The sequence below is a fragment of the Mchenga conophoros genome, linkage group LG23 (genome assembly GCF_057382185.1).
Source record: "Mchenga conophoros isolate Kocher_MC1m ecotype Shallow Benthic linkage group LG23, M_conophoros_male_GT1.1, whole genome shotgun sequence".
NCBI classification, from domain to species: Eukaryota; Metazoa; Chordata; class Actinopteri; order Cichliformes; family Cichlidae; genus Mchenga; species Mchenga conophoros.
The window spans coordinates 8626776-8650775 of NC_140547.1; the positions used below are offsets into that span (position 1 = coordinate 8626776).

General features: G+C 40.6%; 1 protein-coding gene across 2 annotated transcripts; it reads right to left on the reverse strand.

Annotated features, from left to right (window-relative positions):
• Positions 1-428: 428 nt before the first annotated feature.
• kita (KIT proto-oncogene, receptor tyrosine kinase a) lies at positions 429-23923 on the reverse strand. Of its 2 annotated transcripts, none has more exons than XM_085265932.1 (21): positions 23610-23923; positions 20594-20845; positions 19237-19521; positions 19003-19142; positions 18403-18574; positions 15396-15579; positions 12707-12822; positions 12362-12476; positions 10509-10693; positions 9048-9154; positions 8788-8902; positions 8128-8232; positions 7648-7758; positions 7400-7541; positions 7141-7235; positions 6904-7034; positions 6072-6194; positions 4833-4944; positions 4640-4739; positions 4275-4380; positions 429-3212 (listed from the first exon to the last, which is right to left on the reverse strand). In XM_085265932.1, the coding sequence occupies exons 1-21, from the start codon at positions 23671-23673 to the stop codon at positions 3030-3032; spliced, it is 2943 nt and encodes a 980-aa protein (XP_085122058.1). In that variant the 5' UTR covers positions 23674-23923; the 3' UTR covers positions 429-3029. The 2 variants fall into 2 exon arrangements, with proteins under 2 accessions (XP_085122058.1, XP_085122057.1); XM_085265931.1 differs by having other exon boundaries at positions 18403-18595.
• Between the last annotated feature and the right edge of the window lie 77 nt (positions 23924-24000).

The window sequence follows — 24000 nt, forward strand, 5'->3', positions numbered from 1 at the left end:
CTGCTGTCCTCCTCGTGGCTTTCCCCTCATGAACAGATGTCCTTTTCTGGGTTCAAGCCAAAGGATTTAAAATACAGCAGGAAGAATGGCAAAAAAATATCAGATAGTGTATCATCTGTAACTTTATTTGGCAAAACTGAGATCCAGTTAACCTCAATTTTCTGGTAATGTAGAGCTTATCAAAATCACTTGTGACAGCGGCCTGAGGGCAAAAACCTGCAGTGAAGATTCATCCCCATCCAGGTGGCAGAGAAACATATAAGGACATGTGTTCCTCAGCCTAGAAACCTAAGGATTTCCTTTATACTAAGCCATCATGTGTTCTCTTTATTCTAATGACTTAGTATAAAGAGAGTTAAAATTGCCAGAGCTATACAGTAAGTTGAATTGTGGGAGCAAAGATGTAAAATAAGGACCAAAAGGTTTGATTGGGAATTCAATATACACAAATTTTATTTACACTGACACGTGTAATAACAACACATCAAATTTACAGAATAACTCTAAAGCTTTTAATAAATATTCAGCAAAATGCAACCAAAAGCTCTTAAATGAGAGGAGGGAAATGCAGTTACAACTGATCTCTCTATTATTCTGAGACATCTTCTTCCTGGTTGTAGAATTGTATTGACTTTGTGATGATCACACATGACCATAAGGAGCAGTTCAGCTTTGGCAGTTACCAAGTGAACTGGCAAAACTGGCTGAGATAATGAATTAGCTAAAATTAGCCAGAGTGAAAAGTTGCAGTGGCAACACAGACAAAAGCAATTTCTCAAGTTGAATCTACAGTAGGAAGTTTGTGCGCACATAAAACACACCATAATAAAATTCTGTACCATATCCTCAATAAGATAAACATCTTCAAAAGCAATGTTACTTTAAAATATATGCACATTTATATTTACAAAAAGACAGAGCAGTAAGACTGTGGGGTTTTTGAAGCCTAAATGACTTGATGACTCTTTAGTAGTGGCACCTCTTGACAGTAATCATACAGACACATGCAGACACACACACACATGCACGCACACACACACAAACACACATACACACACAAGCATAGAACAAAGCACACATGTTCATACACTCAAACAGGACACTTTCTGGGTGCTCCTCATAACATCCACCACAAGGAAGAGGGGGTTTCATAAAGGTCTGGACTGATACAGACTACTGGCTGAGAGGTGCTGAAAGTCCCGCTTCTGGTGGAGGAAACAGCTGGATACAAAGAAGAGAGGTACTGCTGGGAAACCAGCTACTGGCCGGAGAACAATGAGATGACCGACACGCTGAATTCTGTACCCAGTGTCAATATCTGAAGTTAGAGCCTGGAAGACCCTGTGTTTTCCTCTTGCTTGTCACCTCAGGGAATACTGCAGTCCACTTAATGGCATTTCATATGACTTTAACCACTGTACTGCAATACAGAAGTACAGCGTTAGCATGGGGTGAAAACAACTGCCTTTCTGTTTCCTTGTCCTTTGTGAAGGGATAGAAGGTGAAATACAGAGAAAACACAGCGCAGAAATGGCAGTACCTGTCTCATGCTTGTAAACAAATATCATACACTGGATGTGGCAGGAGAGGAACTATATCAACCTTAACAGCTATTTACACCCTTAACAGGAGAACTCCAGCAATGCATCTGTCAAAAACGACCTGCTTGTCTAAGAAAACTAAAATGAAGACTTAAAGGCTTCAGGAATCGTCTCTGTTGTAAAGAATGATCTAACATCTCATCGTAAAGCATTATTACCTATACCTATATACAGTTAAGCAGTTAAAAGTCGAATAAATGAAAAGCTAGCGTACCATCTCTCTGAAGACAACTGTGTGTAAAGAATAAGTGCCACCCCAAGTCATGGTAATGTGGTAATATGGTTCAGCAAAGACAGGTGTTTAGTGTCTAGGAAATGACCTCCAGCATACAAAAAAGCAGAAATACGTTCTAACTAACATGAAGCACTTACGGACTCTAAGCATGGCATAACATGCTGTCTAATAGCTTATACACCAGAATCTTATCATCTCATTTTCAATTGGCCCCTGAAAAGTAGCTCCTTCATGTAAAATAGATCTAAACAGATGGGTATAATACTGATGATAACAGAACAGGATATCAAAAAAAAGTAAAAGCTGCATTAGTTAGTATGTGGAATGATGTGAAGTTCAAGTGCCTTGAGTGCTTTTTCCTCCAACAACTGCAACAGCAAACCACAGTAAAAATAAAAATGCTACATACATTTTCATGAAAGGAAACAACAAACAATAACAGAACACATAAATGCAAAAAGTATATATATATGTATATCTTAGTGCTGTCAGTGTTAATCTCGTTAAAATGACATTAACGGCATAACTGCATTAATTAAATCTCTGTTAGCGAGTTAGCGCAGATCGGCCCATGCGTGGGTCTGGACAGCACTAACGCGTTAACAAGCAAACCACGCTAACGAGCTAACTGCGCTAAAGCATTGATGCTGCGCAGCCCCACGCTAACTCGCTAACGGAGATTTGCCACGTTAATGCGGGTTATGCCGTTAATGCAAGATTAATGCTGACAGCACTACTATATATATATATATATATATATATATATCGGAGAGAGAAAAGAGACACTCCCCCCACGCCCCGGAAAAAACGCAAGAAACAAAAAGAGGTAAAAAAAATAAAAACACCAAAACAACCTGTATGAAATGTGTAAGGAAAAAATTAACTGGAAAAACAAAACAAAACTGATTACAGTGTAATATGGTTTTACATAATGACAGTTTTAGAGTAACGCTTGATGTCCCTCAATTCTCCCTGGTGCCTTAACAGTTCCTTCCTGGAAGCAGGGGAGCATTAGTCCAACTGTTCTCCCCGTAGTCGTCAACAACAGTGGCAAAGATAAATGCCTTCCTTCTGCAACACAGGACAAAAAAATGCTGCTGGTACCAGGTTGAGGAGCAGGTGTAGTGGTTGGGTGTTTTGTGGCGGATCATTACAGGCACTTTATGAGGCAGCCAGACAGGTCGGGTGGGTTCTCACACCCACTCGGCTGAGAGGATTGTTCCCTCCAGGAAGACCTCGTGTTGGACTAGTAAGGGCTGAGTTGGAGTGTTGTTACTGCCGGCTGAGTTGAGATGGTGAGACGCTGGGCTCTGAGAACTCTGCTCCTCCCTTGCTCTAGGCATCATAGGAAGCATGGAGCTGAAGTTCAGATAAATCTAAAGATAAGATGAAAGAGCGAAACAAAAATCTGTGACGGTTGATACTGTTACTGGCGTGTTTAACTTTAAACATATCAGTGATCAGTGTTGTCTCATCTACACAATTACTCTGTCTTTTAGCTGTGTTGTTTTCCTATTCATTCTTTCTTATTTTTCTTTTTTTTTCTCAAGATCAAAACCAGGTTTTAGGCAGAGCCTAAACAACCATCAACAGCATTGTAATAAAATTCTACAGCTCTGTTATCTTGACAATTTTCATACGGGATGCAGAATTACTCATCATATAATGCCTCTGCAGGAGACTTCACAACACATCTCTAACATATCGTGTCCTTTTCAAGCATTCTTGCTATTTCTAGGATTGCTGTAGCTCAGGTGGCAGAGCAGGTCAGCCACTAACCAGAAAGTCAGTGGTTTGATCCCAGGCCCTCCCAAATATCTTGGGCAAGATACTAACCCAATGTTTGCCTACTGGTGGTGATCAGAGAGCCCGGTGGCGCCAGTGTCCGGCAGCCTCGCCCCAGGGCAGCTGTGGCTACAATGTAGCTTGCCATCACCAGTGTGTGAATGGGTGGATGACTGAATGTAGTGTAAAGCGCTATACAAATACAGGCCATTTACCATTTCTAACTTGCTCGGTCTCATGTTTTTTGTCAGTGATTGCTGCTTGTGCTGTTACTCTCTCTTAGACATTAAGCTCCACATGTATACATGTGCAAGGCCTGGGTCCATCCAAAATTAAGCCATACTCCCAAATAGAAATTATTTTCAAATGTAATAACAATCCTATTTTGGCTAAAGTGGTCCTGTCACACAAAAGATAATACGGTATGAATCACTGCTTTTATTATATTTAATATGATTCCAAAAATGAAATGATATCTTGTTATTTCTAGGCTTGTCTAACAATAATTTCCTGTCCTTTAATAAACCCTACCAACTGGAACAAAAGTCTATCTAAGCTAAACTCATGGTCTGTGAGGTATTCTGGGTACATTATTTTCCAGGAATGTTGCCTTGGATAATAAAAGAAAACAACACTCAAATGTTGAAACCTACACGCTTAGTGGCATCTGACAGCTGCTGTTCAATCGTTTCCACGACCTTCCTGAACGGGGGTCTGTTGAAGGGGTCAGCATCCCAGCAGCACCTCATAATCTCATACCTGCACAGCAGTAATCAAACATACAATTATTATATCCTGTTTCTTTTGTGTATATTGTTTTCTGTTCTCACTTCCATCTGAAAGTTTTAACACATCCTCATTTTTATTTTTTCTTGTGAAAAGCCAAGCACAACAGGAAGAAAGAAAGCTGCTATTGATATCCTGCTCATTACACTCTTTCCTAGTCCTAGTCCACCTCCATCTGTCTCACTAAATCTCTCCTTTTGATGATCCACATTTCAATTCAACAAAAACTCACATTTCACTGGGCGCAAACTCTGGGGCATCCATTCTGTATCCTTCTTTTATTAGTTTGTAGAACTTGGCGTCCACCTGCATACCAGGGTACGGACTGTTTCCTATGTTCAGCCAAGATATTTAGTTACATTACACACTTGTGAAAACACACAGATAGCCAGACAAACACACATAAAGTGGATGGAGAGACATACCCAGTGAGAAGATTTCCCAAAGCAAGATGCCATATGACCACACGTCACTCTCGAATGTGTAAACACACTCAAAGATACTTTCTGGAGACATCCATTTCACTGGCAGACGAGCCTGAAAGGTAAAGTGAGTATATGGCAACTTGCAATAAATTACAATGTGACATGAAACCTTTTCCTGGAAATGTTTTTTTTATGTGGCTGGGGACAGAAAATGTGCAACAGAGGGTTGATAAATGAATAGCCTTGACAAAGTATGCAGAAGGTATTTGCCTGGGGTCCCAAAGAACACGCAGAGCTCGGCACAAATTTGTGAGGCTCATACCTCACAAATTTGACAATCAGTTTATTGGCTGTCATGCATAGAGAAATAAATTTGGGATAGAGGTCAGTCAGAAATAAGACTACTTGCATAAGAGATGTAAGTGTTAAAGTTTTTTTCTTTTTAATAAAGTACTGTGTTTGCAGCTGTCTAGCACCTGAGGGATACAGAACAACTGAGGCCACTGTTGAAACAAGGAAAAAATGTAATATGCTAAAAGAAAACTTTATCACAAAGAGATTCTTCTATAAAATGTAAATTAAATACAGTACAGGTTCTCCATAGACAGATAAGATCAGGTACCTACACTGGTTTGGGAAAAATACACGTAAGCTACTGTGTTCACAAAAGCTCGTCTTATAGACAGGTACGTTAGATAACTCCTGAATTTACATATCAGGAAGTGTGGCAAGGCAAATGAACCCCTGGATTTACAATTTGAGAACTACACAAACAAAAGCTTCCAGTTTTCCGGATTTGTCTGTACCATGTTCCTGCGAATCCATTACAAGAGTAGAGTTCATACTAGCAAGAAAGCTAAAATCAACAAACAAACAAACAAAAATCTTGTTCAAATAATCACTTATAAAGTCCAAATCTTTCCTTGTGACACTGTTGATGATTTTGATTCTGGTGAAATCTTAAATTTAGACTTTCCTGCTAGTTATTTTCTAGCACGTGAAAGTTTTGCTAGTGAATTCAAATGAAGCATCATTTAAACTAAATCTCACTTTCTAGTGAACTAGAATAGGTCATAAGGAAGGAATTCATTTTTATAGTAGGTCTGAATGGTGATGAATTAAGCGGATGACCTCCAAACCTATCAAACAGTCTTATCCTACTCCAAACTAGTGATACTAAAGATGTATCACGCCTCTAATATTATATCCCTGTGTGTCCTGCAGCTAGTGCAGACTTACATTGCCTTTGACGACATAATTAGAATCTGTGGTGATGTCTCGGGCAAGGCCAAAATCACAGATTTTGGCCACTCTTCCTTCAGTCAGTAGGATATTTCTGGCAGCCAGGTCTCTGTGAATACACTGAAAAACAAATGCATCATTACTTATACAATCCAGTGATACATGATACATGTTACATACATTAACAGTTAATCACATAGTCATGAATGAGGTGCTTTTTTTGAATGCTCTTTGCTACTGAGCTTCCACACTTGGGTCTGTAACATACAACCACTGACACTGATACATGAGAACACTGGCCTCAGTATCATTGCCTCCACAACCAATGAATTTTTCAGCAGCTTGCTTCAACATCCATTTTGGATCTGTTTACTAGCTGTGGAAACATGATCCATGTGCTGCGTTAAAAAGGTCAGATTATCAGGCATCAGAGTTTTATCCACAAATCTAATTTGGTAGTCCATGTAAAGAAAATGCATTTTATATATGGTAGAAAATAAATAGTGAAACAAATGTGGACTGCCGTTTGTGTCCAGCCTAATATTGTCATGACTGGACATCAAAACCTGCAGCACAGTTATGAGGAAAATGGACAAGAAATACTGATCTTATGCAAGCAATATAACCCTATAGCATTAGCTCAAAAGGACAGAATGTGGGGTGGTAATGATAATGTTAAAGGTGTACAGAAATTTAAGAGTAAAAACCTCCCTAGAATGTTCTGGAAGGACACCAAATTTTTTCACTGTGAGTGAAAAAATCAGAACATATGTATTTTGCTGCTTTATATGGACTGCCATTAAAAAATGACATTCAAGTGGATGCTCACATTTTTCGAGGCTAAGAACTCCATGCCTTTGGCAACTTGGTATGAGAAACTGAGGAGATCTTCGGTGTCCAGAGACAAACCGTCATCAGCAAACATCTCATTCTCCGTGTCTGCTTCAACGTAAGGACCACCTGAGAAGACAAACAAAATGAAGATGATTTTTCCAATGTGATGATGTAACCACCTTGGCGTGCTAATAAAGATAGGAGAAATTTGATGAATGGCTGGCCGGCTTGCCTTTGCGTAGCGAGTTTCTCTTCTCAGAGGATGAGCTGACCGGTGCGTTGCCAGCAACAGAAGGCTTCATGGTCATGTAGCTGTTCAAGCTGTCACTGTGAAGAGGAAAGGAGCAGTCTGGTCTCAGCTGAATACAGCCACACATAAGCATGCTGCTGTCCAAATAACTTCCTCCTACGCACGTTCTGGATAGTAAATACTAGTTCTGTCTTTTCCACAGGACAATAAATCACTTTTTAAAGATAAAAAAGAACCTGACCCATCCGTGACTCTCTGCTGCATGACGTTGCGGTTGTAGTAATCGTCCTCAAGCTTAAAGCAGATGCACAAGTCTCTCTTTCTGCGTAGAAAGTTGAGCAGATCTCCGAAACAGCAGTACTCTGTGATCACCAGGGTAGGACCTGCAGTACAGTGAAAATAAATCTCCTCAAAAGTTGCAGCAATTTATGAAGTTTACAACTTTATTCCAGTCATAAACAATAACGCAAGTGAAAATGGTTGCCTCACCTCCAACTGTGCAGGCTCCCAGCAGGTTGACAATATTAATGTGGTTTCCCAAGTAACTGAGGACTTTCAGCTCTGACATTAGTGCTTCTTTCTCTGTGGCATGAGCGCTAGCTGTGGAAAGAAAAATATGCAATGCACTCATTATTCACTGAAATATTAAGGGTACACTGTAGCCAAACTCATGTTAAGCAGTGCTTGCGTATCGTGATCTGGTATTTGCTAGCTTAAAATACATAATTGTTGAGAGCTAAATGAAATAAAAGAGCTCTGTTGAAATGTTTTAATATAGCTATATAGCATAGCGTGCAAACCACCAAAAAATATCCACGTAATGACTCTGTTTACAGGCATCTGCAGGCAAATTATGTTTTCATTAGAATTTCTGGACAGCGTGAAGCTACTGTGCACATTTCTCACATAGTCAAAACAGCTACACAGTGCTTATCCCACTTCATTTGCATGTGTGTTGACAGCACTTACATTTGAGCATTTTCACAGCCACAGTCATGACTGAATCTGCTTTGGAGAGTCCATATGCAGTGGCTTCCACCACTTTTCCAAATGCACCAGATCCCAGAGTCTTTCCTAAAAAATGGAGACAGAAACAAAACTGTTAATCCCCATCCTGTTTTTTCTCCAACAAACAAGTTCCATGGTAGTGTTCCTAGGACAGCAGCAGTTTTAACCCCCAGGCTGTGTACGTAGGCACCAGGACATGCAGGATCCTGTTTAAGGTTTGTTGAAAACACCCAGAATATGTCAACAATATTGTGTTTGCAGTGAGGGAGTGGGGTTTCATCATTAATGAACTGTGGAACTGGTTAGTAAATAAAGACCACAGACATGGCTAAGCCCCTAATGCTGTGTCCACACACAGAAACCAGAGTGGCTGTCAATCAATGGGAACTAGCCTGAGGGTGGCAACGATGATGTCATACCCACTGGACTGTTAGGCTTTATTACAGATACAAGCCCCCATTTATCTTCATATCATCCTGCTCCCTACTTACACCTAAGACATGGCACCCAGAACATAAATTTTAGGGCTGCAGTGTGTCAGAAATTATGGATTAATGTAATTACGGGAGCCTAGATACGGAACACAGTACAGATTTTGGTGAATAGGTTCCGGATGCTCACCAAAGCGCAAGTTGTTTCGCGGAAACTCCCACTGGTCATCGTACGGTAGCTGGGTGGGGTCAATGTCCACATAGTCGTTTCCGATAACTTTCCACTGAATCTGATATTTGGGTTTCTAGTGTGAACAATAAGATACGGAGATATCAAAAGACAATTCATGCATTAATTACACGTGGCATCTCTCTGGTCTTTCTATTCACTTGTTTATAAATGTAATCAAAGAGGGTGGGGCATGCAGGAAAAGTACAGTGCTTTCTTACCTGCATGTACTTGTAGAACAGCATGATAAGGATGAGGCAGAGGATGCCTGCTGCTGAAATGGAGCCAATTAGCAGAGGGGTGAACAGGTCATGTGGAACTCTTTTCTCTGCAGAGAGACAGAAACAGTAATGTTTGATAGAGCCAATCGGGGAATCTTTTCAAGGTTTGTCATGTTTACATTCTAAACGACATTGACACGGAGGCAATAAGGTAAGACAGAGAAGTCTAAGTCACAGTGAAGCCCACTTTGATCAAATAACCACAAACTAATCCAATTATACAAGTATACATACTGTGGAGTTCTGTGCTTTTATTCTTTGTTTAAAAAATTATGCACTTTGTTTTGCTAGTTGCTGAAATTCCCCTTGTTTTTAGTTTGTTTTTTTTTAAGCCAAGATGTTGTCCTTATTTTATACAGCTGTGCTGGGAATAATTAGAAGTAATCAGTGTTCTGTTCCTTTGTGTCTGGCTCATTGTGATGCCTTATTGTTTTGCTCCTCTGTACAGTGGGGTGTAATAAGCTCTTTAGCGATAAGAAGCTTTCTCTCCACTTCAAATCTGAGAATGCAGAGTCTGCAGGAACTAATCCCCTGTAAACCTGTCAGTGGTTTCTAAAGCTCTGCGTGTTCTCTGCTGCAGCTCACTGACACCTCCGAGCCTCCCACAGCCCCACAATGCCCGGCATTGCCAGGACTCCTACTGTGCTCCACAGTTTCAGCGCCTCCGTCTGGTCCGCTGTTACTCTGTAAAGCAGAAAAATCCTGGGCACACACTCCCAAAGGCCTGTCCTGTCTGGCCACAAACACTCGTCTTCCTCATAATGCTCGCCCACATACCCGCTGGAGCCACAGTTAGCCCCTGTGTCTTGCATAAACCCAGTCCTCCAGGCTCATTTGGGGACAACTCAGCTCAGACTCAGACTACTTTGAGGACACTGCAGAGCAGATGGGGAGGCCGTTACAAAAAAGTGGTTTTGGGGTCATGAAGTAAACAATGGACTCACCAAATGCTATCTGAGCCAATCATGTCGGTGGTATCTCTTCACCAATGTTTACCTAACAGATCATAGACGAACAACATCTAGTAGTAGGACTTCATTTATGGGTTAATCCCTGCCAAAGTCATGTTTTCAGTAAATATTTTGCTGAGGAATTATCCTTCCCCTCAGTGGCGTTCACTGAGGGGAAGACCTGCTTAGATAACTTAGTGCATGGAGTCACAGACAGAGTTTGCCAGATCAGTAATTTTTTTGTGTTCCAAAAAGTAAATAAATTCTTACACCTATGTCCTCTGTTGTTGTCCTATAATATTACAAAGAAAGCATGGAGAGGATTGCATCACTTCAGCAGCAAAACATGTGAACTGACAGACGTCAACGCCTCCTTTAATTCCACAACCCCTATTTAGACTACCTGTGCTGCTTATGTATGACTGGATGTATATCCGTGAATTCAACTCACCACTAATAGAGTAAAGTATGTAGGCTTGCTCTCCCTCCACTGTAGCCACACATTCCAGAGTATTGAACCGTGCTCTGCTGATGTTCACCCGACTCTCCACCTCTGTCTTCCCAAACATGGGACTGAACAGTGTGATGGTGATGACATTGAGCTCCTCCTGGGTGGAATTTACCTGCTGGGAGCACCTGAAGGCAGAAGATTATATACTGTTGACAAAAGAGTTGATGGGATCATCTAGATTTCAAAACGGTTGTCTGTTGTCTGGAATCTCTTCTGTATGTCTCTGAAAGATTACTTTCCTGAGGCTATAAAACCCTTTCAAATAACCTAACTTTACAATATGCAGAACCACAGAAGCATGCACTTCTATTTTAGTACAACAGCAGCTGTTAGTTTCACCTTTTGTGATGTCTTTTTGTGCTCATGAACCAAAGATGAAATATTTGTAATTAACCTTTGACGGTACTGTACTAATAAGAGTAGCAGTTATTTAAGTGCTCTCTGGTGATAGGCTGACTTAGATCAGGTTACTTTCTACTTGGATATACATGCCTTACATGCCTTTAATGATTGTGCATGTAGTGAGCGTTAAGTGGATTTGACTACAATTTTTTTTTAAAAAATGACTGGCTAAAGTTTGGATTATCAGCAGTGATTCATTGACCCAGCTGCTTTGGATTGGTATTGCTACAGCAACCCAGGGCTCCTCCTTCAGCACACTTTATGTTTGACACAAGATGAACCCTGTTCACTTGTAGCACCAACCAATCACAAATCAATACTTCTCAATCCCCTGTCACATGGGAGGGTCATTTTATCACAGTCAACCAATCACAGGTCAGCCCAGTCAAATCCCTCAATCTCACATTCCACCATCATCATCATTCCTGACTCTTTCCAATGTGTCTTTAGTGTGACCTTTAGGACCCTTGACATGCACTTCATTTCAGCCATGTTAAAGGTTGAATATGGAGATAAAACTCCAAATAAATAAATGGTTAGTGTTGTGTGCAAACACAGTGCTAAAATACGCAGTAAACCAAGAAGAATTCTCCGAAATGCAAAATGAAAATGTTGTATTTAGAAAGATTTTCTGGAAAGTATTTTGTTAAATTCACAGATGCATGCATGCCTCATTGCCTTGCTAAAGCCATGAGACTTTTTTTTGCAGACATAAATCTAATAATTGGATAACATTAGAGAATTTTGTTTGTTGGCTACAAATTACAGAGCTGCTATTGATTTTGGTTTGGCAGGTTTTCCTTTGTTTAGTCAGTTTATGAGACAGATGACCGATCTGGCTAATATGAGTTTCCAACCAGTATAATTACTTTAGGCTGGGGTTCTAAAGTGCAGCACATACCATTGCACTCTGCCTCTGCTAATTATTATTTTACTTTCAGCTGTGTTACAAATTGAGCAAATATTTTGTTTTTATCACAATGAAAATGTGTAGTTTCCCTTGAGGGACCACATCCATTTTTTCATTTTTGCAAACTGAAATGTTTAAAGCCTTACGAAATCACACCAGTCAGCATAATAACTGAAACTCTCTAGCTATATTATTTTTGGGAAAAAATGTTGCTCAACACTTAATCAGGGGCTTTGAAGGCCATTGTTTGGTCAGATATGTTTGGCAGTGCCCCAGCAGCTGTCATTGCTAAACGTGGTGCAGGAATGTATGACATGACATTTCAAGATGCAGCCCCGTCCACAAAAACATTGAGAAAAGCAAGACAAACAGAAACATCTTATGAGAAGTCACAACCCTTTAAAAAAATATTTTGACATGTTGGTAACAGTAAGTAGTAGTCAGTAAATAGAAAGGATTTTAGAAGCTTTAAAAATCTCACCTGCCATATGGATGCTCACAGTAGTACCAGGTGATCTGGGGAGCAGGGAAACCCTCAGCCACACAGCGCACCTGTCCATTCACTGGGCTGTCAATCGATACAATTTCTGGTTTACCTGATAAACACAAGTTAATGTCACAATGTGTTAGGTATGTGACAATGAACCAGAGGAAAAATATTGGTTTAAGCATTAGCAAGGTATATTTGCAAGGTGTGGTGAGGGTGGAGAGCTGGACTTCATTCCACACAAAGTAAGTGTAAAATACACTATGGGTGGGTCATGAAATTCATCCCATGGCTTAAGGGAATATGAAACCTTTCAAAAAAAATGTGAAAACAACTTACTGATCACAAAGACGGTGAATGTCTGATTTGCTGAAGCATCACCATTGGAGGCTTGAAAGGTGTAAACTCCACCCTCTAACATTTTCAGCCGCACTAGCCTCAGCTCACTGATGTAACTAAGCATAAAATAATTATTTTATTAGTGCATTTGTTGATTTTTAAGATTCAAATATCACAGTATTTCATTCAAGCTCTAATTGTGCCAAAACAGGAAAGAGCTGATTCTCATTTAGCCACCCTGTGAGAAAGAACATAAAATGTTCAGATATTTGCATTTTATATTGTAACCATCTTTTCTTTGTTTTCTGCTCTTTCATGTGCATCTGCAGTATGCATATTAAAAATATTATTAGATAAGTATTAAATCTTTTCAGTCTTTATTTGCATCTATTCACTGTTGTGGCCACTGTAGTAATAAACCTCCAAAAGTTGATTCTGTTCATCTGGTGAAGTTTTTTCTAGTTATCGGTATCAATTGTACAGTGGGGCAAAAAAGTATTTAGTCAGCCACCGATTGTGCAAGTTCCCCCACTTAAAATGATGACAGAGGTCAGTAATTTGCACCAGAGGTACACTTCAACTGTGAGAGACAGAATGTGAAAAAAAAATCCATGAATTCACATGGTAGGATTTGTAAAGAATTTATTCGTAAATCAGGGTGGAAAATAAGTATTTGGTCACCTCAAACAAGGAAAATCTCTGGCTCTCACAGACCTGTAACGTCTTCTGTAAGAAGCTTTTCTGTCCCTCACTCGTTACCTGTATGAATGGTACCTGTTTGAACTCATCATCTGTATAAAAGACACCTGTCCACAGCCTCAAACAGTCAGACTCCAAACTCCGCCATGGCCAAGGCCAAAGACCTTTCGAAGGACACCAGGAAAAGTATTGTAGACCTGCACCAGACTGGGAAGAGTGAATCTACAATAGGCAAGCAGCTTGGCGTGAAAAAATCAACTGTGGGAGCAATCATCAGAAAATGGAAGACATACAAGACCACTGATAATCTCCCTGGATCTGGGGCTCCACGCAAGATCTCATCCCGTGGGGTCAAAATGATCATGAGAACGGTGAGCAAAGATCCCAGAACCACACGGGGGGACCTGGTGAATGACCTGCAGAGAGCTGGGACCAAAGTAACAAAGGTCACCATCAGTAACACACTACAACGGCAGGGAATCAAATCCCGCAGTGCCAGACGTGTTCCGCTGCTGAAGCCAGTGCATGTCCAGGCCCGTCTGAAGTTTGCCAGAGAGCACATGGATGATACAGCAGAGGATTGGGAGAATGTCATGTGGTCAGATGAAACCAAAGTAGAACTTTTTGGTATAAACTCAACTCGTCGTGTTTGGAGGAAGAAGAATACTGAGTTGCATCCCAAGAACACCATACCTACTGTGAAGCATGGGGGTGGAAACATCATGCTATGGGGCTGTTTTTCTGCCAAGGGGACAGGACGACTGATCCGTGTTAAGGACAGAATGAATGGGGCCATGTATCGTGAGATTTTGAGCCAAAACCTCCTTCCATCAGTGAGAACTTTGAAGATGAAACGAGGCTGGGTCTTCCAACATGACAATGATCCAAAACACACCGCCCGGGCAACGAAGGAGTGGCTCCGTAAGAAGCATTTGAAAGTCCTGGAGTGGCCTAGCCAGTCTCCAGACCTCAACCCCATAGAAAATCTGTGGCGGGAGTTGAAAGTCCGTGTTGCTCGGCGACAGCCCCAAACATCACTGCTCTCGAGAAGATCTGCATGGAGGAATGGGCCAAAATACCAGCTACTGTGTGTGCAAACCTGGTAAAGACCTATAGTAAACGTTTGACCTCTGTTATTGCCAACAAAGGTTATGTTACAAAGTATTGAGTTGTATTTTTGTTATTGACCAAATACTTATTTTCCACCCTGATTTACGAATAAATTCTTTACAAATCCTACCATGTGGATTCATGGATTTTTTTTTCACATTCTGTCTCTCACAGTTGAAGTGTACCTCTGGTGCAAATTACTGACCTCTGTCATCATTTTAAGTGGGGGAACTTGCACAATCGGTGGCTGACTAAATACTTTTTTGCCCCACTGTATCAATGGATATTTACGAGTTATATTAAAGTCAGGCTTAAAGGTTGCATCAGGGTTTTATTAGGAACAAGTCTCAGCAAACATCTTGAAACTAGTCTGGGTGTCTTCTTCCTGTTGTAATGAAGCATTACTCAAATGAAGTTCAATTCTAATGATCATTGAGACATAAAAAAGTGTAGCAATAAACACATATCTTCTTTGCCAAAAATAAGTATTTTAAAAGCTGTTCACCCAACAGGATATACTCTTATTATCTTTTTTTCTGTTGCAGAATTTTTCAACATATTTCACAATGCCATATCTCCTGACAGTAATATTGAGGGTGGGAGGCACGCAGGATTACATCAGAATACACATTTCTATCTGCAGCATGTAGGTTACACTCCAGATATATCATGGTTTTATTTCTCAAGACAGTCATTCACAGTCTGACAGCTCCTGTTTCACAATAAACCCCAGGGCACTGTTTCAACTGTATATTTAAAGGGACTATGACCTGCAGCTAAACCAGAGATTCACCTAAAATAAACCTGGCTGAATATGATGTTTCCATCTTTCCAACAATTAAATAAAACAAAGCAAGTGTGTGCTTGTGTGCTGTCACACCTGTATTCATCACTGTGTGTGGTGATCACATGGTCAGTTGTGTTTCTCAGCTCGTGGCCTTTAAAGCTCCAGGAGATGTGTGGCTTTGGATAAGCCACTATTCGAACTTTCAGGGACAAACTCTCGCCGGAGCGGACGTGAAAGATGCTGCTGTTTGTGGGCATTAAGTCGATGAATCCTCTTTCTGAAAAATAAGAAAATTAAATTGTTGTCAAATTTGTAGATTAATGCACCGAAGTCTGAATTATCTAACTAGTGCTGTTCTCATCCAACACATGCACTCCAAAGGGTTAGGATAAATTTAAATACTGAAAATAGTAGGGGTGCAACGATATTCGTATCGATATTGAACCGTTCGATACAGTGCTTTCGGTTCGGTACGCATATGTATCGAACAATACAACATTTGTAATTTATTTTATCAACTTTCCTTCTGACGATGCTGTCTGTGTTGAGCGCTCAGTGAATCTGCGTTCGACTACTCCGCCTAGGCTGCACTGTCGAGGGCAAGCTAGCAAGACAGAAGTTAAGCTCTCCAGATCTGGCGTTTGGAATTATTTTGGTTTTCATGTGACGTATGACCCTGAAGGTAAGCGAGTCATGGACTAAAGTAAAACAGTATGTTGGATGTGCCGTGCAATGCTCAATTACATGGGTGGGAGCTAGTGTGTTAGCGCAGTTAGCTCGTTAACGTGTTGGCCGTCTAGCCCCATGCACGGGGCGATCGGCGGTAGCTCGTTAACGGAGATTTGCCGTGTTGTGGCGTTAAGGTCATTTCAACGAGATTAACCTGAAATCACTAGTGGGAACACAACGAATATGACTGCACATTTACGCCGACATCATCCTAGTGCAAAGACAAAAACAACAAGCATGCTACTAACTTTAGCCGAGTCATTTAGACAGCTGTTAGCACATGATTCTCCTTATGCTGCTGAGAATATAGCCCAGAAGAAGCGGATAGTATAGCTTTTATTTTGGAAAGAGACATTTCTCTGTAATAAACTCTCTTTTCCAAAGATGAGTGATTCCTCAATCAGATACAGGGCTTGCAATATCGCTAGCCCGACGTCCTGGGGCTAGCGATTTTTTTCAGTCGGGCTACCAAAATCTATCTCTTCCCTGCCCGTCGGGCTATTGTAGGAAGAAAAATATATGTCAATGCTTTTGCATTCTTTCAGAAATGTAGCTGGGTAATTATGTCATTGGCATCGGTGAGCCACTGTCAATATGTGACATATTGAAATTGCGTTTGAATTTGCGCTTGTTTTTTTGCTTTCACTTTGCAATCACGCGAACTGTGTATAGAGAGCGACAGCACTGATCTGTGAGTGATGAAAATTTGTGCACCAATTCCTCTGACATCGTCTTATTAATCGTTAGCTTACTATGCAAACATGACAAGTGAAATCTCCCGCAGCAAGCTTAAACATGTGAGAGGTTGATCGCGCAGAGAATCGCTGAGCTTATGTGAGTGCGTGTGTAAAAGCAGGAGGATATATATTTCATTTCTTCTGAGCCAAATAAGACAGGTCAGGGTGAAGAAGTGACAGCCAAAGAAAAGCTTACCACAAAACGGAGAAGTTATGACAAATCAGACTATAAGGCAAAAAGAAAGTGCAGCTTCATGGTTTCATGGACAAAAGAATTTCTGTGGCTGCAATATGACGAGCTAAATAACCAGGGCTGCACATAAGTGGTCCGCAGGTGCGCATTCGCTGTCAAAATAAAAAACGCGCACAAGGGTTAGGGTTAAATTTAAAAACTGTACTTTTGAGTTAAAATATATATTTATAATTTTAATAAATGACAAATTAAAAAGGCATGAACATTTTTTTGTATCGAAAAAATATCGAACCGTGACACCAAAGTATCGAACCGAACCGAACCATGAATTTTGTGTATCGTTGCACCCCTAGAAAATAGATCTCATCAGGGGTTGGGAGAAAATGTACCACTGTATGCTCTGATTGATTTGGTCTGTTATTTGGGGCATGATGTTACTTATGTATTTTATTATTATCACATGCCAGATAATCAGTGACTGTTTCAGGAATATTAACTTATTTTGTTGTCACCATAAAATGTGACTCTAAGTGGTGATGGTCCATGAGAGTTCATGATATACACAATACTAGTGCCAGATGCATTAACGTCTTTAAAGAAAGTGGAAGTGATAGTACAGAATCAATGCTATTTTGTTCCCTTAACTTCTTGTACAGTGGGTTACATGTAGTTCAGCCTAATTAATGTCTAATAATCACAGTGAAATATATCTTCTCATTTAACTGTTATGCTCTTCCTTTTTGTTTTAGTCATATCTGTACTGCTGCAATGGTGGATGCTTATATAAAACACTGGTAAAGTTTCAAGCAAGGTATGTTTAAGTATTACCAATGAGCAAAAAGCTCAACATTAGTCAGTTTTGTTCTTATTCTTGACTCTATATGGTAAATGGCCTGTATTTGTTTTTGCTGCCCTGGAGCGCAGTGACAGAGGCAAAGCTGCCAGACACTGGCGCCACCGGGCCCTCTGACCACCACCAGTAGGCAACGGGTGAAGTGTCTTGCCCAAGGACACAACGACAGAGACTGTCGGAGCCGGGGCTCGAACCAGCAACCTTCCGATGACAAGACAAACTGCCAACTCTTGAGCCACGATCGCCCCATGACATTAATGAGAGAGAACATGCTTAATTAATATGGTCATATAAGGTGTTCAGCTTTGGATGTGAGTGTAGAAACACCTACCTGATGTTCACATATTTTGTTTGTGAGAGGCAATCAGAAGAAAACGATTTTTTAAAAGCATGAATCATACAAAGCTTCATTAGTGGAATCAAAAAATACTGATACCATTGGAAATCAGTGTATTGGGTTCCCTTTAACTCATTTAAAACACTGAAAACTTAATGATGCAGAAAATTTTTGAGGAGAATAATTCACAAAAACTCTTAAGTTCATGTCCAGCTTTAAATGCAAAAAACAAAATTACATCACTTACTCACCATATACATCGAGCCACACCGACTTGCTGCTGACCCCTTTTCCATTCCTAACTTCACATATGTAACTCCCAGCATCCTGTGGCCGTACTGCATCGATTTGCAGTGTCGTTCTGTGGCTATTGGCAAATTTTTCCATCAGGGATTCTGAAGAACTGCCAACCTTTGCTGGTTGCTGTGGATACCAGACGGCACCCTGTCAACGCCCAGAGATCTCTAGAGATTAACCCTGTCTGCATGTCTATGCTCACCAAGCACAAACTACCACATGCACACAACCACCTGCATGCAAGCACACACACCTACGGTAGCTCACAAGGTACACTGCAAGGCATACCTGAAGCTTAGACATTGTGGACTTTTTAAAGACAGGCAACAGGAAGACGCAAGGACGAGGCTGTGCTACCAGTGAAAGATTCGCCAATATTATAAGGGACTTGAATTAATTTCCTTTGAATTATTTTCATTTTGGAGCACCAAATTGTAGCAGCTCATTTGGAATGGCAACAAATGCAGAATTTTAAGGCAACTCAAAAAGGGAAGCAGTTAAATCTTTCACTGACGGCAAAGCACACAGCAAAGACAAAGGCAGAAGGTTCTCACCGAGCCAGGTGGGGTGACCCACGTGATGTTGATTTCTCTATTGGCATTACTGGTGTTGCAGGTGAGGGAGAATCTCTCACCTCGGGTCAGAATCACTCTTGTGGATGGTTGGAGCTCAACTACAGGAGGCGCAGTGGGTACTGCAATAAAACAAACCTCATGTGATGTCATTCCTTTGGTTGATTTTAGCCAAATCGAAAAATGTACATATGCTGCACACCCACACTAGTTTACCTGGTACAACACTCAGGAAGAATTGGCCTGATCTGACGTCCTTTCCATGGAGTCTTCCTGCACACACATAGCAACCTTCGTAGGCCTTTTGTGTGTTGTGCATGTAAATGCCATGCTCCAGGCTGGCGGAGAACTGGAGACCAGGGGGCAGAGTTTTACTGGAGCATGTTTCCAGGTGCATATTCTCCAGATCTGGATCAGTTGCCAGGCAAGGGAAGGAAGCATTTTCTCCCTCACGAGTAACATATCTAGACACCTTTAGTTTTCTGAAGGGATTTCCAGGATCTGGCAAAAAATAAATAAATAAAAGAAATTGCAAAGGTAGCATGAAAGCAGGGTAACAGTATATGGGTATTTGAACTTTTTATTATAATAATGGGGATGTAATGCTGGCTATCCAATTCCTTTATATACGAGGAACAATGTACTTTGCTGTGACAGTCTTTTCTGTTTCACATTATTATTAAAGCTATGTTGCTAATAATCTCCAAATTCAACCATGAAACAGCTCTGATACAAATAAAATAAGTCCTCTTTTGATCTCAGTGGACCCCCTGAGTACTGTGAGATGTTGACTCGATAGATTGGTTTGCTCTGATAGATTCTGCAGATGCTTTATCAGACTGGGACTGAGGACTTTCTAGGCTGGGTCGATGGCTTTGCATCTCCAACTAATTTCTGCAGTTAATTGTCTTGCTGGGGAAGGCTCATCTCAGATGTTTGAGGTAATTGATAATATAAACTAGAAACTGTTGCTACTTAACTCAGACTTAACTTTGTGCTGTTTGTGCCCTGTGAAATCTGGGATCTGTAGTCTTAAGTCACACTGCTATTACCATGGGAACCATAATTGTTGCCAAAACAACCAACAACCAGGACTAACATGTGAAAGATTATCAATCTGTAGATATTCCTTTTGAATAAGTTCCTTAACGAGAAAACAGGATTATCTTCCAACACGATTTAAATGATTACCAAACAAATTACTTCTCAATATTTCTAAATATCATCTGCTAAGCAGTTCCTGCTTGTTGCCTCAAAGGTAGATGAACGGATTGTGGAGTGAATGATCAGCACATGATAGAAGCCAGCAGTGATGGCTTTGGGCCAAGGGGATATTGGGTCATGTAGAAGAAGAAATACAGTAAAACTCAGTCATACACTCAATAAATAGCTCTGGTAGCTACTGTACCTGTCCAGGGCAAAGTCACAAACACCTTCTTCTGCTAATACACCCACACACATAGATTTTGTCTACTTTTCCCTGCAGCCTGCGTACACGCTCCTTTCTCTTTCTCTCTCACAAAATTACCACACAGTCTCGAAAGGGTTTAATCACCAAGAAACATTTAGGTACCTTTCACATAGACGTAGATGGAGGCATGTTCCTTGGAACCCTCCTCCTGGCAGATATAGCGACCCATGTGAGTAGGCAGAGCCTTCTCAATTGAATATGTCAACATCCCATCGATGTTGTTTGCTGCCAGCAGCTTTGACCTCTCCCGCTTCCACTGTATCCTGTTTTCACCCTGGCAACGTAGTTTGAAGGGTTCGTTGAGCTGGATGACGACGTGGGGTCTGGCAGGGGTGATAGTGGGCTTTGTATCACCTTGAATGGGAAAAAGAATGTATTTAAATGAATGCCACGGGTATGAAAATGCAAGAAAGTGCAAAATCAAGGCATTATTTCTTAAGCCTTCATATGAACTTAAGGCCCTACAGTTTATCCATTTGGAGATTTGTTTTGTTTTTACTTGACCAAAGCTATTGTACAACAGTAAAATGTTTTCAGTACTGTGAAATCAAGATGTTTCCACTTATATGGCCCCACAAGCCTCCCATGCATCATGAAAGCTTAGGGATAAAATCTCTGATGTAAAGTTAAACATAAGGGTAGCCCACATCAGATTTCAAAACAAAAGATTTATACTGGCCATCATTCACAAATTGACCAACAGGGACATGAACTTTATATGTAAAACTTCTTCAGTATATTTATTTGCTCTCAACATTTATGACTTGTGACTTCTTGAAACAACATGAATTGTACTCATGGCTTCTGTACTCAGGATGTAGCTCCACAAAACAAGATGTTTTGCCAAAAAGTTGCTAGTCAATCAATGTCTGATTGTTACTGAAAGATGCTAGGAGACCAAAAAGAAAGATTTTCACGAGAAAAAACGAAATCAATCAATTTATTGATTAACTTAAAAAAACAAAACAAAAAGCAATTATGCACCCCTTAAATTAATAATAGGGTTCTCTGATGGATCCAGACCCTCAAGCTGGAAATGACTTTTCAAAACATTTATCTGCATCAGCGGTGTAAGTAAAACAGCTTCAGAATATGTAAACTGTTCTATGATAGTTAAAAGAAATGCTGGCATTATAAAGCAGACTGGTGGTGAAAAATGTGCCATATGAAAAAACACTCAATAATTAATATGTGCTTTTTACCAGTCATGGTATAAAATAAAACAAATGCCTGTAGCATGGTCTGTATTTAAAGGGGCGGGGGTTTTACCCAGAGTCTTAATCTGCTGCACCAACTGAAAACAGGTGGGGAAAGATTGAGTTGCTCGAGTAATGTTTTTGTTCCCTGAGAAAACATCACTGTCTTTATTGAAGCCACTTGTGATAAACACTATAGGACTGTGGTTGCAGCAGCAGTACAACAGGAATGAACAACAAGGTTTTTATGTGAATAGATGTGCTCTTTCCATCCTTTTAATTCATACTTGGATAAAATATATAAATGAATAAACACTGTTCAGAGAGCCAGTCTGGCACTAACAAGTCATGAAGAAAGACACTATTGTAAGAAGGAAGTGTAGCAAGAAAACATTTATCTTAAATGATGAAATAACACGGAATTTCAGGAATAGCAGGGTATCAGTATACAAATACACCCTGTTAAGAGACTGTAAATAATACCAACATTGCCCTGAGTTAAAACGTGAACATTTGGATATCAGTATAAAAGAAGGAGATTAATTTGCATGCGATGTATATTAAGCCTAACTGAATCTTCATAGCGTTTATTTAGTTGATCTGATTTCTTATATCCACCAAATGCAGAACAAACATGGTAAAACTTAATTAGGTCCACACTGTGCGTAAGCGGGCTAAAGGCAAACTTCATGGCGTGCCGTATTGCGTCATATGCCAGGTAAGCTTGTGCGCGCTCGCTGGAAATGTGGCAGTTAGTCGAAGCCCCTGGTGAAAATGTCGTGAACATCAACCGTCCCCTATGGGCGCATTATATGCTGCCAAGCTGTCGGTCAGATGGAAGTCCACCTGATGCCGCCCTGAGCTGGAAGAAGCTCCGTAGACGCACCATGTGCGCAAAAGAGCGCAAAGTTAAACAGCAACACTCGCGGTTCACCGCTTTTATAAACATGCATGGCCAATGTCGGTTTTTCATAAATTTCCATAGAGATAGCTCTGGGAACATCCAAAACTCTGTTTCCTAACAAGATTAAAAAACAACAACAACCCAAATCTAATTTAAAAAATGACAGGCTGCACATCAACCCACTTAAAGCGACCAAAAAATTGAATCGTGAAATAAAAAAAAACTGACACTGAGTATTTTTAAAAGGCAGTAAAGATATCATTAGCTGTTTATAGACGATTGACCTATTCGGCTGGACTCTGAAGATGATGCCAAAACACAACAGTTGCAATGTGTTTTTGATATTCATCCTCAGATCAAAACACAACCAACCAACCCGGAGCGCAGGCGAAACGTTTTACATTGCTCAGTGTTAAAAGTCACACATGTGACAATATTTATCTAAAAAAAAAAGGGAGAAATTACATGTGAATGCAGTCCTGCTTTCGACAGACGTTTTGCATACTTCCTGTGAATCAAGAGACGCCAATAAATTTTCATACTGACGGTTATGTGCAGCTCCAGGAAAAAAAAATCAAAAAACGGCTTCACCGTGCACAAAATGATCAAGAAGTCTCTTTGAAGCTCACTCTTGCACATTGTTCAACACTTTATCGTTTTGATTACTTTTTTTTTTTTAAATAGCGCCCTGTTTTCCCAGTATAACATAAAATATTAAAGTAGCTCCAGCGCCCAGATCGTCCGCATTAGTATCCACTTTCCTCATTAGGTTTCTCTGACTTCGGGTTGTCTTATTCAGCACCCTTCAGATCTGACTACTTCATAGAACAAAGAGAAGTACGGACAAATCGCGATGGGAGGCAAGTGCAGCGGTACGGTTCGCTATACGTAGATTATCTTTATCACACTGGGCTGCAAAATAGCAAGCATTAAAACAGAAACCCTTTCTTTGTTCAAAATTGAAAAGCAACAGTTGTCTGCGTAAACTGGCGCGTCAAGTGTAAAGGCTCAGTCTTACCTGGATGGAAGGTTAGCTGTAAAAACACAGAGAGAAGTATCCAGTGGTATTCCATAGTTATCATTCCATGGGTCTACCTGTGAAGGTGAGCCAATGCCTTTATATGAGTAAGGTAGCTCTTGTCTGCTTGCCTAGCGCGTCGGAGTTGTGGGCAGTTGACCGTGGGCTCTGATAGAGGCGCACTTAGAAGTCTTTAAAGGCACAGATGCTCAGTTCATCTCGCAACAGCAGCAGCCGTCGCCAATCTGCAAACATACTGTTCTCCTGGGGAGCGCCAGAGGGGACGGAGCAGGCCGACCAGGTATCTCTGACTGGCTGTGGCGTCAACAACATGTTTATAGGAGCCAGTGGTGGAGCCTATTACTCACACGATACAGTGAAAGAGGGAGGT

Excerpts from the sequence above, each read along its gene's own strand:
- kita (XM_085265931.1), bottom strand. The coding sequence starts at position 23,673 with ATGATAACTATGGAATACCACTGGATACTTCTCTCTGTGTTTTTACAG. Across the intron at positions 15,580-18,402 it reads GGTGTGGCTCGATGTATATG|AAAGAGGATTCATCGACTTA; the intron begins GTGAGTAAGTGA and ends CTTATTTTTCAG. Across the intron at positions 6,195-6,903 it reads AGTTCTTAGCCTCGAAAAAT|TGTATTCACAGAGACCTGGC; the intron begins GTGAGCATCCAC and ends TTTGTTTTTCAG.